The 13,389-nt window shown below is 35.9% G+C and overlaps 1 protein-coding gene across 3 annotated transcripts in view; it reads right to left on the reverse strand.

Moving 5' to 3' along the window:
* Nucleotides 1–13,389, reverse strand: part of LOC107699592 (laminin subunit beta-2-like) — a 45,016-nt gene that overhangs the window by 23,112 nt on the left and 8,515 nt on the right. For 2 of the 3 annotated variants that reach the window (XM_016500901.1, XM_016500899.1), the window contains exons 1-5: nucleotides 5,826–6,029; nucleotides 5,565–5,700; nucleotides 1,885–1,958; nucleotides 1,613–1,801; nucleotides 1,467–1,530 (exon numbers count right to left, since the gene is read on the reverse strand). In XM_016500901.1, coding sequence (XP_016356387.1) covers nucleotides 1,467–1,530; nucleotides 1,613–1,801; nucleotides 1,885–1,958; nucleotides 5,565–5,700; nucleotides 5,826–6,029 — 667 coding nt within the window. Of the gene's footprint in view, nucleotides 1–1,466; nucleotides 1,531–1,612; nucleotides 1,802–1,884; nucleotides 1,959–5,564; nucleotides 5,701–5,825; nucleotides 6,030–13,389 lie in introns of those variants that run through there. The other variant, XM_016500900.1, reaches the window with a different exon arrangement.

The raw sequence follows: 13,389 nt of genomic DNA on the forward strand, positions 1-13,389 counted from the left end.
ATTTATCTTTTAGTTGTTTTCATATATATATATATATATATATATATATAGTTTATATATATGTTGTTATTTACTTGTTTTTTTATTTTACTTGATTTTGTACTGGACACCAAGACAATATACTGTTACTTAAATAAAATAATGAAGATATTTAATAAATATTTCTTATTAATTAATTAATCTTTATTTATTTTTTATTTTTTATTATTATTATTATTTCGTTTTGTTTGGCAAACGGGCAAACGAAAATTAAGCTAGATTTTTCGTATTTTTAGTTCGTGGGTTAAAAAATGAGAAAATAACGTTTCTTCAAACTGTCTGGCTGTTGTATAGGCTATATTTCTTGCAAATATACAGCACAACACTGCTCTTCTCGGTTCGGCGGCGCTGGCGCGATCCCTTAGGCTACACGATAACAGAGGAAAGAAATGTCTGCTTTATTTTCTATACTTCCACAATAACAACAAAACGTTACAAATTGCTTTTGTAAAATAACAGGGAGCGCTTTCTGGCGCACCTTGTTATGTCTAAAGGTCTACTTAAATAAAACAATCGAAAACAAATTTGTGTTTATTTAATTCGTGTTATTATTATTATTAGCCTATTAGAAAATCTCTTTATTTCTTTTTGTTCGTATTTCGATTTGTTGTTAAATCAAACTTCAGCCATTCAAATAAAGAAATATTAAGCCCAGAGTCGACTATAATAACGGGAAAACATATCATTTTTATGACATAATATGTCATTATTACGAGAAAAAATATGTTGTTTTTACGAGAAAAGATGTTGTTTTAACGAGAAAACATCTCGTTTTTACGAGAAAAGATGTCATTTTAACAGAAAACATCTAGTTTTTACGAGAAAAGATGTCGTTTTAACGAGAAAACATCTCGTTATTACGACATAATTGAGTGGGAAAAAAATATGTGTGTGGCAGCAATGCGTCACCGTAAATATAAATAAGTGTGTGTGTGTGTGTGTGTGTGTGTGTATATATACACACACACACACACACACACATTTATTGACACCAATAAAATTTATATTAATGTATTTGGATAAAATAACACCTGCAACACATAATATTCATCATATAGGGAAAAAATCTGACTAAAAAATGTGGTTGTTACCAAGTGAAGACCTGTTCCTGAGACATACTGCACTTTCCTATTATAAGAAGAAATAGGTTATTCATGCTGTTCCTAGGAAATACTTTAGGTTAGCCAGTTAAAATACAGGAACAACAACCTGAGGAGGAAAAATCAGCTGCTATTTCCATTTTACATGATTTCATTTTAGATCCCTCCATCTGACATGTAATAAAGAGGCAGGATGGACAGCAGCAAACTGGAATTTAAATACATGTGAATAGATCTTTGCCAATGATGGAAAAGAGAACAAAACCTTTCAATGCAAATAGCTGTGTCTTATACAGTTAACGCTTAGGATTGTTAAGGTTTACTTACTCTGAATGTTAGGGCTGTAAGGGTCTTCGATCTGGATAGCAGGGTCAAGAACACGATAAATCACCTGAGAGAAGAGAAAGTGCAGGTCACCAACCTAACAAATGAACTGACAAATTAACAAAGTCTTACAACTGAATACCTCTCACCTCTCCTTCTGTCGATGGCTCAATGTCAGAATATCTGGACTCGCAGATAATATCATCAACCTTACGAAGTGGACCTTGGGAAATTCCCAGGAAGGTGGACTCACAGTCGAAGGCGAAGTAACGGTACACCTGCCAGGTTCGGCCAAAATCTGCGGATCGCTCAATCAACATGGCCGCTGGACGGAACGTCTGAGTACAAAAACAATTGACAGTATGAGGTCAGTTTTGAAGTGTTTCAAGGGTGATTTCTTAAAGGACAAAAACTTTCTTACCTTAAAAGTCATGATGAGATGAGTAAAGTGAAACTCTGCCTCCAGGTCCAGCTGAAGATAAACGTCAGACTTCCCTGAGGAGAGAAGATAAATCATGTTCTACATTAATGATCCAAGAGGTCAATGGTGGCTATCAGCAATTTCACAAAAGACCCCACGACTGTAATGAGAAGATATTTTTGTAATAACACTTCATTTTTATGGTCTGCTTTAGATGTTTTAAAGATGAGACATTCTCATTTACTAATACTCTACCAATACTTTCATACTTTTTGCATAATTTAACAGATTTGCAACTTGAATGCACAATAAACACACCTTGTTAACCAATGATATTTAACTAGTGCTGATGTGACCTCCATGCAACTTTTTTGTTTTGTTTTATTAAAACCCAAAAACCATAAGACATAAAATGTCCAAACATTAGTGTTGCTGTGAGGAAGATTTTGCTCTATATGTTGGTTCAACATTTTCATAACTTTAATGACTTCAAACAGATTCTTATTTTATTCTTTTATTTGATTCTTATTTTACTCGACTTTGCTAGCAGAATGCAGGTGTTTTTACACTCTCATTGTAACCCTGAGTACATGTGAAACACAATAACGACACAGGGACTGCAGTGAACAAGATCCTGTATTTTTCTTCCTGAACCACTTTATCTGGGAATTTAATAAGGCTCTGACTAACTCAGAATAACAATGCACAACAATATGCACATTGAAACACAGTGTCCTACAGTGACTGAGCAGAGCTAGAAATACATTGGATGGTTTAACAATCTACTTTTGTTCTGTTCAGCTCTTACGTGCACAGTTCATTATTCATCTGGAGCGACAGACGGACTGTATTCTGCAGAGTTGGCACCATATAAAGCTCACCTGTGCCTCCCTGCATTACCATTACAAAGCTGTAACTCAGTCCACTGCAGCGGCCCTTTGTCTGACTGCTGGATTTAACCTGTGTTTCATAATCAACAGCTAAACAGGAAGGAAAGGGACGCTGAGGAAAAGAAAGACAGGTTCTACCACAACCGAAGAGAATGAGGGACCAGAGTGGGGGGAGAGGCCAGCGGAGGTGAAGTGGAGCACAAAAGGAAATTGACTGAATGGCTTGCTGTTTTTTCAATACATGTTTCAGTGTTTTGGCTGGAGGAGGAAGTTGTTAAGTCACTGCCTTTAAGCCTCAATGCCAAAGACCCATGAAAAAGACTACTCTCATGTACAGCACCTGATTTTTTCCTATATAGAACACGTGACACACCATAAAGAAATCTAGACAAAGGGCAGTTTCCACGAAGAGGGTACATAACAGTGCCTGAAATAATAATAGGGTACATAATATTGCCTGAAGTATTTTTTTTAATCATTTTATTTATTGCTATTTTTATTTGTATTACTTTATTATTTACTATTATTATTAACAATAATGAATAATTATTAATTAATAATAATAATTATTATTTTTTTCTATTCATCAGGGCAACTGATGAGAACAGTTTGAGACCAAATGTTGGTATCTAGTTACTGATAAATTAACATTTCCCACAAATTAAAAAACAAAAAAATGTATTTGATCATATTCTCTAACGACTAATTTTTTTAAGCCTTAAAAAGTACACCAAATTGGACACCAAAAAGTACCATATCCAGTATCCACTCAATATCGATATAGAGGTCATGACAGGGGTCCACTTTTGAGACATGCTGAACAACTAATCTACTGTTCACTATATGGCACTGTTACAGAAAAGTCACTGAAGCCATAGCAACTGTGAGCAAAAATAGTGACCATTTCCTGTGAACACCCATAATTAATTCCTTAACTAAGAAGACATACAGCTGACAAACAGGGGTTTCACTCTCTTAAACTATAAAAGGAACTTTGTTAAGATGTAAAGAGGTATTGTTTTGAATAAAATGACATATAAGATCTAAATATAATTTCAGCCCATCAGACATCAGTGCATCAAACATTTTTATAACTGTAGCTTGCCAAGCTACAAGCTACAAGCTAATTAAAGTAGTAAAGTCAAGTGCAGAGTATAAGCTACTAACAAAAAGAATCCGTAAAAATAGGGCACAGTGTACTGTATTAATATGAAGGAAATTTCCGTTTTGATTTTTACAGGTGTTATACCAGTATTTTGAATTTTGCACTGCATTGGGTTGTGTTTTGGGGCTAAAGTAAATGTCCTTAAAATTAATGGACAATGTCTTGGCAGAAAATTGCCAGTAAATTTTCAGTTATTTTTTTATTTAATTGTAATTAATTAATTTAACTACACTGGGCAATACTGAGAGCTAAATAGCTACATTGAGTACACAATACAATTTGACATGAAAAACAACCATTCAGCATTTAACTCATTACACTACTACTTGTTGGAAAAAGTAAATTTTTACTGGAAATTTTGTTAGTGAAAACTTACTGGGAAAAAAAACTTGCTACTTTGAAAACAGATAAACTATCAGATAACCACAGATAATTATCATGCTATGGAAAATGTAGTTAAGTTAGTAGCATCTCTTCCATGTTCTGCTCTATTAGTTTTGTCTCCCTCTTTCAACCTCTCTATGGGTATGCCAGCAGCAGGCCGTGTTTGTAATTATCTCTAATACTGCATGGTTTAAGGAGTGTGTGTCAGGGTGAGCCTGGACATCTTAGCTTTAAAATACAGCCAAGTCAACTAACAACCTTCCTGTTTCTGCACTCTTGTACATACTTACTTCCATTCTGAATATCTATCTTCATCCTAGTACTAAATAAGTAGGGCTGTCAATTTAAGTTGTTAATTTAGTACAATAAATTATTTATACTCAAGGGATCTGAAAGGATTTGATCAAAAATACAGTAAAAGTTCAAATAACTGTTTTCTACTTTAATATATTTTAAAACATAATTTATTCCTGTGATGATGAAGAATTTTCAGCAGTCATTACTCCAGTCTTTAGTGTCACATGATCCTTCAGAAATCATTCTGATATGCTGATTTGGTGCTCAAGAAACATTTCTTATTATTATCAATGTTGAAAACAGTTTGCTTGATAATTCTGTGGAAACTATGACACATTTTATGTCAGGATTCTTTGATTAAAAGAAAAAGTTAATAAACACTATTTTTTATAACATTATAAATGTCTTCACATCATATTTGAGCAATATTAAGTGTCCTGGCTGATTACAAGCATCTTATTGACCCCAAACTTTTGAGCAGTACATTAAAATATTATTTATAAATATTTATTTTCATTTCAGTTAACTCTTTTAGGCTAATTTGCCCCAGCACTGGGCTTCATTCTGAATGCATGCATCTCTCTTCCTCAGTCTCTGTGTTAGACGCCCTAAACATCAACCTTCTAATATACATGTGAAGCGTTTCCAGTCCTTGCCAAGCAGCTGGGTTTGGAGGGCTCAGGGAGGCAATCAAATTTCCTGGCAACATATTACTCTACTTTTGACAAATGAAACCAAACGGATGTGTGGATTTCCATCAAAACATCACTGAAGCTGCGGATTAGCACACATGGTTTTCTGCATGCATTAATTAACAGTTGGCTGAGGTTGAGCTGTGGTTGATATGTAGATCCAACTCTGACCTATATGTCTTATAAAGTGTAAAAAGCCTAAAAACAATAGCTGAAAAGATGGACTTTTGATCCAAATTCTTGCTCTCTCACCATTCTCAGACTGCCACCAGGACTTCTTGCGGTGCGGTTTGAAGGTGGTGATGACATTTTCGATGCGGTGACTTACGGGGTTGGAATAAGGATCATAAGGTCGCCGTGAATCACAGTGGAAACACTTCTTCTCTTCCTAAACAAGGTCAAGGGTCGAAAATTAAAAAAAGGATCAGCTCAGCAGTATCAGTATTTTCACAAAAATGGTATGTGTGTGTGCGTAAATGTGTAACGGTCTGTGAGAACTGGTGTCGGCTCTACCTGCAGATGGCTGACAATGCAGTAGGGTTCTCTCCTCCGTAAGCCACAGGTGGATGAAGCTTTCAAGTTCGTCTCTCGACCCACCAAGAGGTCACCAGTTGCAGGGTAACAGCTTCCATGGGTACAGCCGTGGGCAAGATCAGGCTCCTGTGCACTGGCCGCTGACAGGACTTTCAAGGAAACAAAAAGAAACAAAATAGACATGATGAGCAGAACAGGATTGTATTTTTAATGTTGTTCAAGTAGAACTTTCAGTCTGTAGTGTACAAGAAAAAATTGAACATGTGATTCTCATTCTCTTGCCAGTTTGGCCAACCAGAGCTCAAGCAATTTTCCATTAATGTTCAGCAAAGGCCAAGTTTCCACTAAAAGTCCCTTCAGGCTGTGGTGGTGAGAAGCAACAACGCTGTTTTAGTATGATGGGAAATTATTTGGCAATATCAAATTAAAATCATGAATATTGTGGTTTTCTTTTTTTTTATTTGGCCATTCATTTTCCCAAAGACATATCTTCAGACATATCTTCTCAATCCTTCCTTATCTCACAAGTATGAGAACATTAAGATATAAGTTTTAATAGCACCTCTGACCTACACTTCAGCAACAAAAAGTAGTTGAGTTGGTAAGTTTGATTCTTTTATGTGAATCAGTTCAAACTGTTGTAATAAATTCAAAATAATGATTCATCTTTTGTGTGTGTATTAAAATTATGTAGTAAATAAAAATAAATAATTCTGTTCGGGGGATATAAATGAAAATGATTAAAAATAACTCTTCTTGTTCATTTAGCAAAAAACACTAACTTTTTTTATTTTATTTGAATTAATTTCCTACATTAGATATTTCAAATCTTTCTCTTTGGTCAAAATTATGATTTCTCTGAACATATAAAAATCTATAAAAACCTATAAAAAAAACTATAAAAATATTGCCGAAGAGCTAAAAAATATCAGTGCAAATGTCTTTAGCCCTAGTGATCAAAACACTTACACTCTTTGCAGCCACAGTTAAATCTTGTGTTAAAAATTGGATCAAATGTAGTTAGATTTCAAGTTAACCTTTTACAATACCCAACAGCTGCTAAACATTCCTGCCAGTGTCCCAAACAAACCCTGTGTGAGATGATGTTGGGATTTGCAGTCAGGATAGCTGGGACTGCTTCAGACAGGTGCTGTGATACACACATACACTGAAATCTGCATCATTTGTCTTGACAGATTTCTAGCTTTTAACCTCAGAAATCAAATGTAAACTAACACACAAACAGAATTAGGAAAGCATAGTCACATGAATGGATTTAAAGAGCCTGGGAAAACTCTTGTTTACATAATTTATCCATCAGAGATCTGTGTCATCAACACAAGACAGCTGCGTCTGTCTGGCACCGTACTATCTCTCACCCTTCTGGCACCAAATACACACTCATTAGTAAGTACCCTCAAACATCCACATACGGCAACACACCCACCTGGAGCCAAACTCCAAAATAAAGCCTTACAGTAAACTGCAGGAACTGATGGGAAAATGCCTCAGAAATTATCAATTGAAACACGAGGGAAAACCATCTCTTTCCCCCTTACAGGCAGAACAACTAACCACAGATAAATCCAGATACACCAAATGCAGTTACTGAGCAATGACAAATCTGCTGCTGGTATTACATTTAATATTCCTGGCAGTGTGTTGACCCACAAAACAGTGAGAAAGTGGACAGGAGCTGAGTTATGGGAAGCAAAGGCTTCAATGTGAGTGAGAAGCAGAGGAGTTCTTGTGTTAAAAGGATAGTTCACCCAAAAATGAAAATCCTGTCATCGTGCACTCACAACTCACATGTTGTTTCAAACCTGCATGACTTACTTTCTTCTGTGGAACATTTTGAAAAATGTCTCAGTGATATCTCTGTCTTCAATGAAAGTTAATGGGGTCCAGTGTTGTTTTGAAGTTGACTTTCACCGAATGGACAAAAATTCTTTGGTGTTCCATACAGATTTTGAATGTCATGTGGGTGAGTAAATGCTGACAGAATTTTTGGGTGCACTATCCTTTTAAATATTCTTGGCTATACAAGACCAACGTGGAAAGAGCAAAATAAAGTCATGGATGGAGGATGAAACATTCACTTTAGGGACTGACAAATGGAAATAGTTTCTCATTTAGTCGCTATACACCCACAATGAGCTATGATAATAAAGCCCATACTGTTGTTGTATTTTTATGATGATCAAACCGTGTGTCTTATATACAGGTTTCACACTGTGTCCGAGGGTTTGGTTGTGAAAGCTACCCTTCAGTCAGTGTGTGTGCCACTCTCTGCTCCTGCCTTACATGGACAAGCTCTCAGGAATGTGGGAGGACAGCTGGCACGGCTGACATACCTCAGAGCTAATAAAGACCTGCTGTTGCCTTACTGTTCTCACTGAGGAGATCCCAAACTAAAGACCCCCACAGCCAAGGTTGCTGTTTCAGAAATACATCAAATGTACCATTATTGTGTTGAACAGAATATACTAATTACAATCAAGGTACACTGTACAATTAATGACTCTTAACTTTTGACAGATAGACAGACAGACAGACAGACAGAGACAGAGAGATAGATAGATAGATAGATAGATAGACACCAAGAAAGACAAACGGATAGATAGATAAATGACTACAGTCCGAAAGACACACAGACAGACAGATATGGATAGACAGATCAATAGAGAGACACAAACATAGACAATCAGAACAGGCTCAAGGACCGTGGCGTAGGTGGTGAATGTGAATCTTGAAAAGAGGATAAGAGGAGGTTGTTGAAGTCTGTAACAGCGTCAGTCTCATTTGATGTATTTTTCTTGCTGTGAATGAGTGAAAGGCTGCTCTAGGGGCTGTATTGTGGTCCTGAAAAGGCTCACTGACTCAGAATAGACAACCTCAGCCTCAATGTGGTACAGTGCAGCCTGTAGTAGGGCAGAGTGTGTTATCTATATCTCTGAAAACACAGCCACAATGATTGTGGACTGGCCATATCCCATGATGCTCTCTGGTGTCCTGTTTGTCCTGTCTGAGTTAATCTCCTAGTAAGACCCAGAGGATGAGACAAAGAGAGGGCTACTCTTTCTCTCTCTTAAAGACATTCGGTCTTTCTCTTGCACTTTTTCATTAAGATTTTTTTTTCTGTGAATCTAATAAACCTAATAAATCTGTAGTCTTCAGTTTCTGCTGGTCTGGGTTTGGCTCAGTGTGCCAGGTAGGGATTATCACAGCTGGGACTGTCTGCTTTGTTCAAGAGCTCCACTTTTTTATTCTTTTGCATTTCTGCCCCTCTCAGCTTTCAGAGGGAGATTATTCCCAACCAGGGAAGGCAGAGAATCACCTCCTTGTGCCTGTCTCTATAAACCCAGAGAGTCATTTTAATCCTGGGGACTGTTCATTTGACGGGGAGGGGAAAAAGTGACACTAACATGGCACATTCTTCTGCAGCTGAGTGACAGAAAACAGCCGGTCACTTCCTTAATAGTCCATTAAGAAGCACAGAGGCCCCTCTGAAAGCAGGGCTTTTACACAAAAACTGACAAAAGCAGAACAGCCACTACACAATCTACCACGACTATGTCAAAGCAAACAGCATTTCAGTTTTAAAATCTTCGATTGGTTTGCATTTCCTCTGCTTTCCTTTGACAGGGATTTAGAGACTCTTCCTGGACTCATCTTTGTCCACCTGTTGTTGGGATACAGAAATTGTTAAAATTTGATAAAAAATTAGATTGTTGCGAATTCAGAATGATCTCATTTATTTGGAATGATTCTATTCAGTAATTTTTTTTTTTAATTCTGATGCACTATATCCCAATTCAAACGGTAATTGTTTCTCATTGGGACCTAAGTGATTTTCAACATTTACAGGGGTTAGTCTGTGATTTTATTGCCATCTGAATCCAGAATGCCAGTGTTTTTCTCCCACCACCCGAGTAAAAATCCCTGGACGAATTACCTATTGTTTTTTTTGACAAACACCAAGGTTGTGTGGTAATTTAATTGCCGTCCGAGAAGAAACAAGAAATCGATTCAAAATTCAATGTTTAACTCCTTTTTGACCATTGCCGAACATTAATTTGCATGCATAGTTATTACTGAAAAAAATACTCAAATGCTGAAAGTATCTATAAGAACAATGTTTCATAACTGCTCTACCACAGTGAGTTGGAGCTGTTACGAACAAAAAGAAGAAAGAGAAGAAAAGCACATAAACATTTGAAATAGGCCATTATTATGGCAGCAACAGGTATGCAATATAATTGTAAAATATATAGGCCCACAGTTACATAAAAATATAAACCAAGCAGCTTTATGTTTACCTTATGTAAATAAGAGGTTGCATTAACATATTTCTGCTAATCTCCACATTTTAATGACATCCATTATTTTCAGAGATAAAATGCAAGGCAGAAAACTATTTCAAGTATAGCGTGTCTAATTTCCTACTTTTAAACAGGAGATTTTAATAATCAAATAATAAATAGGATATTATTAAATATGAATTTATAATTATTATTCCAAGCATATGATATTTTATTTACAGAAGACAATCATGTGTGTTCCCGGGTTCGTAGGATCACAGAACTCACTTATCCACTGTGAATAAATCGCCATCTGAATCCATGAGTTTCATCACTGAGGTGCTATGTAAATTTGTTTTTACAGACGTCCACATGAGAAACAATTACTGTCTGAATATGGCTTATGTCAGTAATTAAACAATCAAGGCTGCATTCATTTGATAAAAGTAAAAAATAGCAATATTGTGAAATTTAAAATAACTATAAAAATAAAAAATAAAAAACTATAAAAAACGATTAAAAAATAAAAACTCTTAACATTAAAATAAAATATTAAAATAACTGTTTCCTGTTTGAATATAATTTAAAATGTAATTTATTCCTCTGGTGGTAAAGCTGAATTTTCAGCATCATTACTCCAGTCTTCAGTGTCACATGATTCTTCAGAAATCATTCTAATATGCTGATTTGCACGCTCAAGAAACATGTACAGAGTTCTGGCATGAAACTCTAGATGGCGCAGTCCGATAAGGTCTAACTCAATCTGACCTAATGACATCATTATCACATGGCACAGCTGATTGGTTCTCTCCTGTATCGGTAGCCAATGAGCTCGCTGCTCAACATTCAAATATATGACTAGAGTTGTCGTAGCAGTTGCAGCTTGCTTCAGAAACCCTCCACCTTCCCCAGCTCCACCTGTATATATCTGCTACGAGGTGATTCGTATATGCTATATGGGGGTTATTTCATGTATGTCATATTTGCAGCAGCAATATATCTTACATGCTCACAGCAGCATGTTGTGGATGTATTGGCAGTAGCAAGTCTCGGTACTTGATCTGCCGCAGCAGCAGCAGCGTGGCAGATCTATTCCGCCAAGACCAAATACATTCACATTGTCATGTACATTATCATTCCAATCCCTCCGAGAGTTGTCATGACAGAAATCTTATAATTTTTTTGTGGAAAATGTGATATATTTTTTCAGGATTCTTTTGATGAACAAAGTTCAAAAGAACAGCGTTTAGATAATATTTATATAACAGCATATAGTTTAAACATTATACTTTTTAAATATCATGATTTAGGGAGCAGGTTTTATAAACAAATCAATACATTATCAATGCAAAGAAATTCATACATTTTTAGGTGCGGCTTGAGTATCTAAGTCATTTTGTGGCCACTGTATGTGACAAGAGCAGATAAGCGGACAGGAACACAGCTAACAGGTGTGACAGTAAAATGACCACTGTTTCAAGCCCCTCACAGTTCTGTCCACTGTCGCAGCCTCAGCCATACATGACAGTAATGATGATGCAGCATTGAGATGCCCTTGAGGTCAAATGTGAAATATAGAGAATACATGTGGATACAGGATATTGCTGCTGGTTTTGTTACTCCCTTTCCACTGAGTTTATTTTGGCACTGTGAGTCTAGTTAGTCTGACGAGAGGTGTGTTCTATTTGGAGCCCACTGCCCAGTCTCAAAGTCTGCTCTCTCTCCTCTAACCCTGGTGCTATTTCCAGCTCTCGTCATATCTAGCTCCTCTTCAGTCGCACAGCCACATACACCCCTCCAGATGCCCAATGCTATGGCTCCTCCTCTGACAAAACAGCTACAGCCCTGACAGATCAGTTCACACCGCCCCACAACTGCACATGCTGGCTGAGAGTAGTTATGCCAAAATGAGAGTAATCATGACTGGTTATTATGCCATTTCTAAGCTCACAACCCAGAAACACAGATATGGCCTGAATAAAATAGCATGGTGGCGATGAACTGATGTCACTAATGAGCGACATCCTCATGGGAATACAGATAATCAGTCTTTAGATGTTTGTTTTTGAATTTAAATGAAATACAGACCTTTTCCCGATAAGACACGAAGCACAAAGACGATTAACTGTTTACCTGCCCTGCTCTCATACTGTACGACATTAACAAAGTCATTGAGAACTGTGCCAAAAATGGACAAAACAAACAAGCCAAATAATCTGACCACATTCAAATTTACCATGCTTATAACATTTATCTATATGGACAATAATTTTGAAAAAAAATAATGGAATTTAATGTTCTACCTATACCATTCAAAAGTTTTGGTTAAGATTTAAAAAAAAAAAATTAATACTTTTATTCAACAGAAATTCATTAAAATGACAGTAAAAACATTTATAATTTTACAAAAGATTTCAGTTTCAAATAAATGCTGTTCTTTTGAACTTTATCAAACAATCCTGAAAAACTGTAATAGTATTTCACAATATTACTGTCTTTACTGTATTTTTATGAAATAAACACAGCTGTGATGAGCATAAGAAACTTCTTTCAAAAACATTTACAAACTTACCGACCTCAAGACATTTGAACAGTATAGGAAAGTCTTTGATTAATTACGTTAATTACAAAAAATGTGAACAGTTGTCTTTCTTAACCCTTTATTATTGGCCCTTTTAAAAAGCGTCCACATAGTTAGAAATGAGTGATTTCAATAAACTAGTAGGTCTCCTATAATTAAAGAAAGAGTGTCGGTAAAGAGGAAATACAAGGCCAACATAAAATAACATGGAGTAAACACAGTAGACTTATCATATGAATTATCTGAAACACTTTGCATTTAAAGGGGTCATATGATGCGATTTCAAGTTTTCCTTTCTCTTTGGAGTGTTACAAGCTGATTGTGCATAGATAAGATCCCTGAAGTTGCAAAGACTAAAGTCTCAAATCCAAAGAGATATTCTTTATCAAAGTTAAGACTCTGCCACGCCCCCCTAAAACGGCTCGTTCTCTTTAAAAAAGCATCATATGACCCCTTTAAGGTTCAATTTGTTGAATCTTGAACTAACAGTGAAAAATATAATTTATTAATTTACATGCACTAATATATTTTTAACATTTCACATTTTATAAATTAACTAATGTATTATGAATGAAAATGAGTTCATCATACATTATTTTCCACATACCGTACATTATTGTTTCTCCTCTATGCCCCGCCTTTCTGAAACGCGTCGATTTTT

Source organism: Sinocyclocheilus anshuiensis, unplaced genomic scaffold (genome assembly GCF_001515605.1).
Source record: "Sinocyclocheilus anshuiensis isolate Anshui unplaced genomic scaffold, SAMN03320099.WGS_v1.1 scaffold879, whole genome shotgun sequence".
Classification (NCBI taxonomy): domain Eukaryota; kingdom Metazoa; phylum Chordata; class Actinopteri; order Cypriniformes; family Cyprinidae; genus Sinocyclocheilus; species Sinocyclocheilus anshuiensis.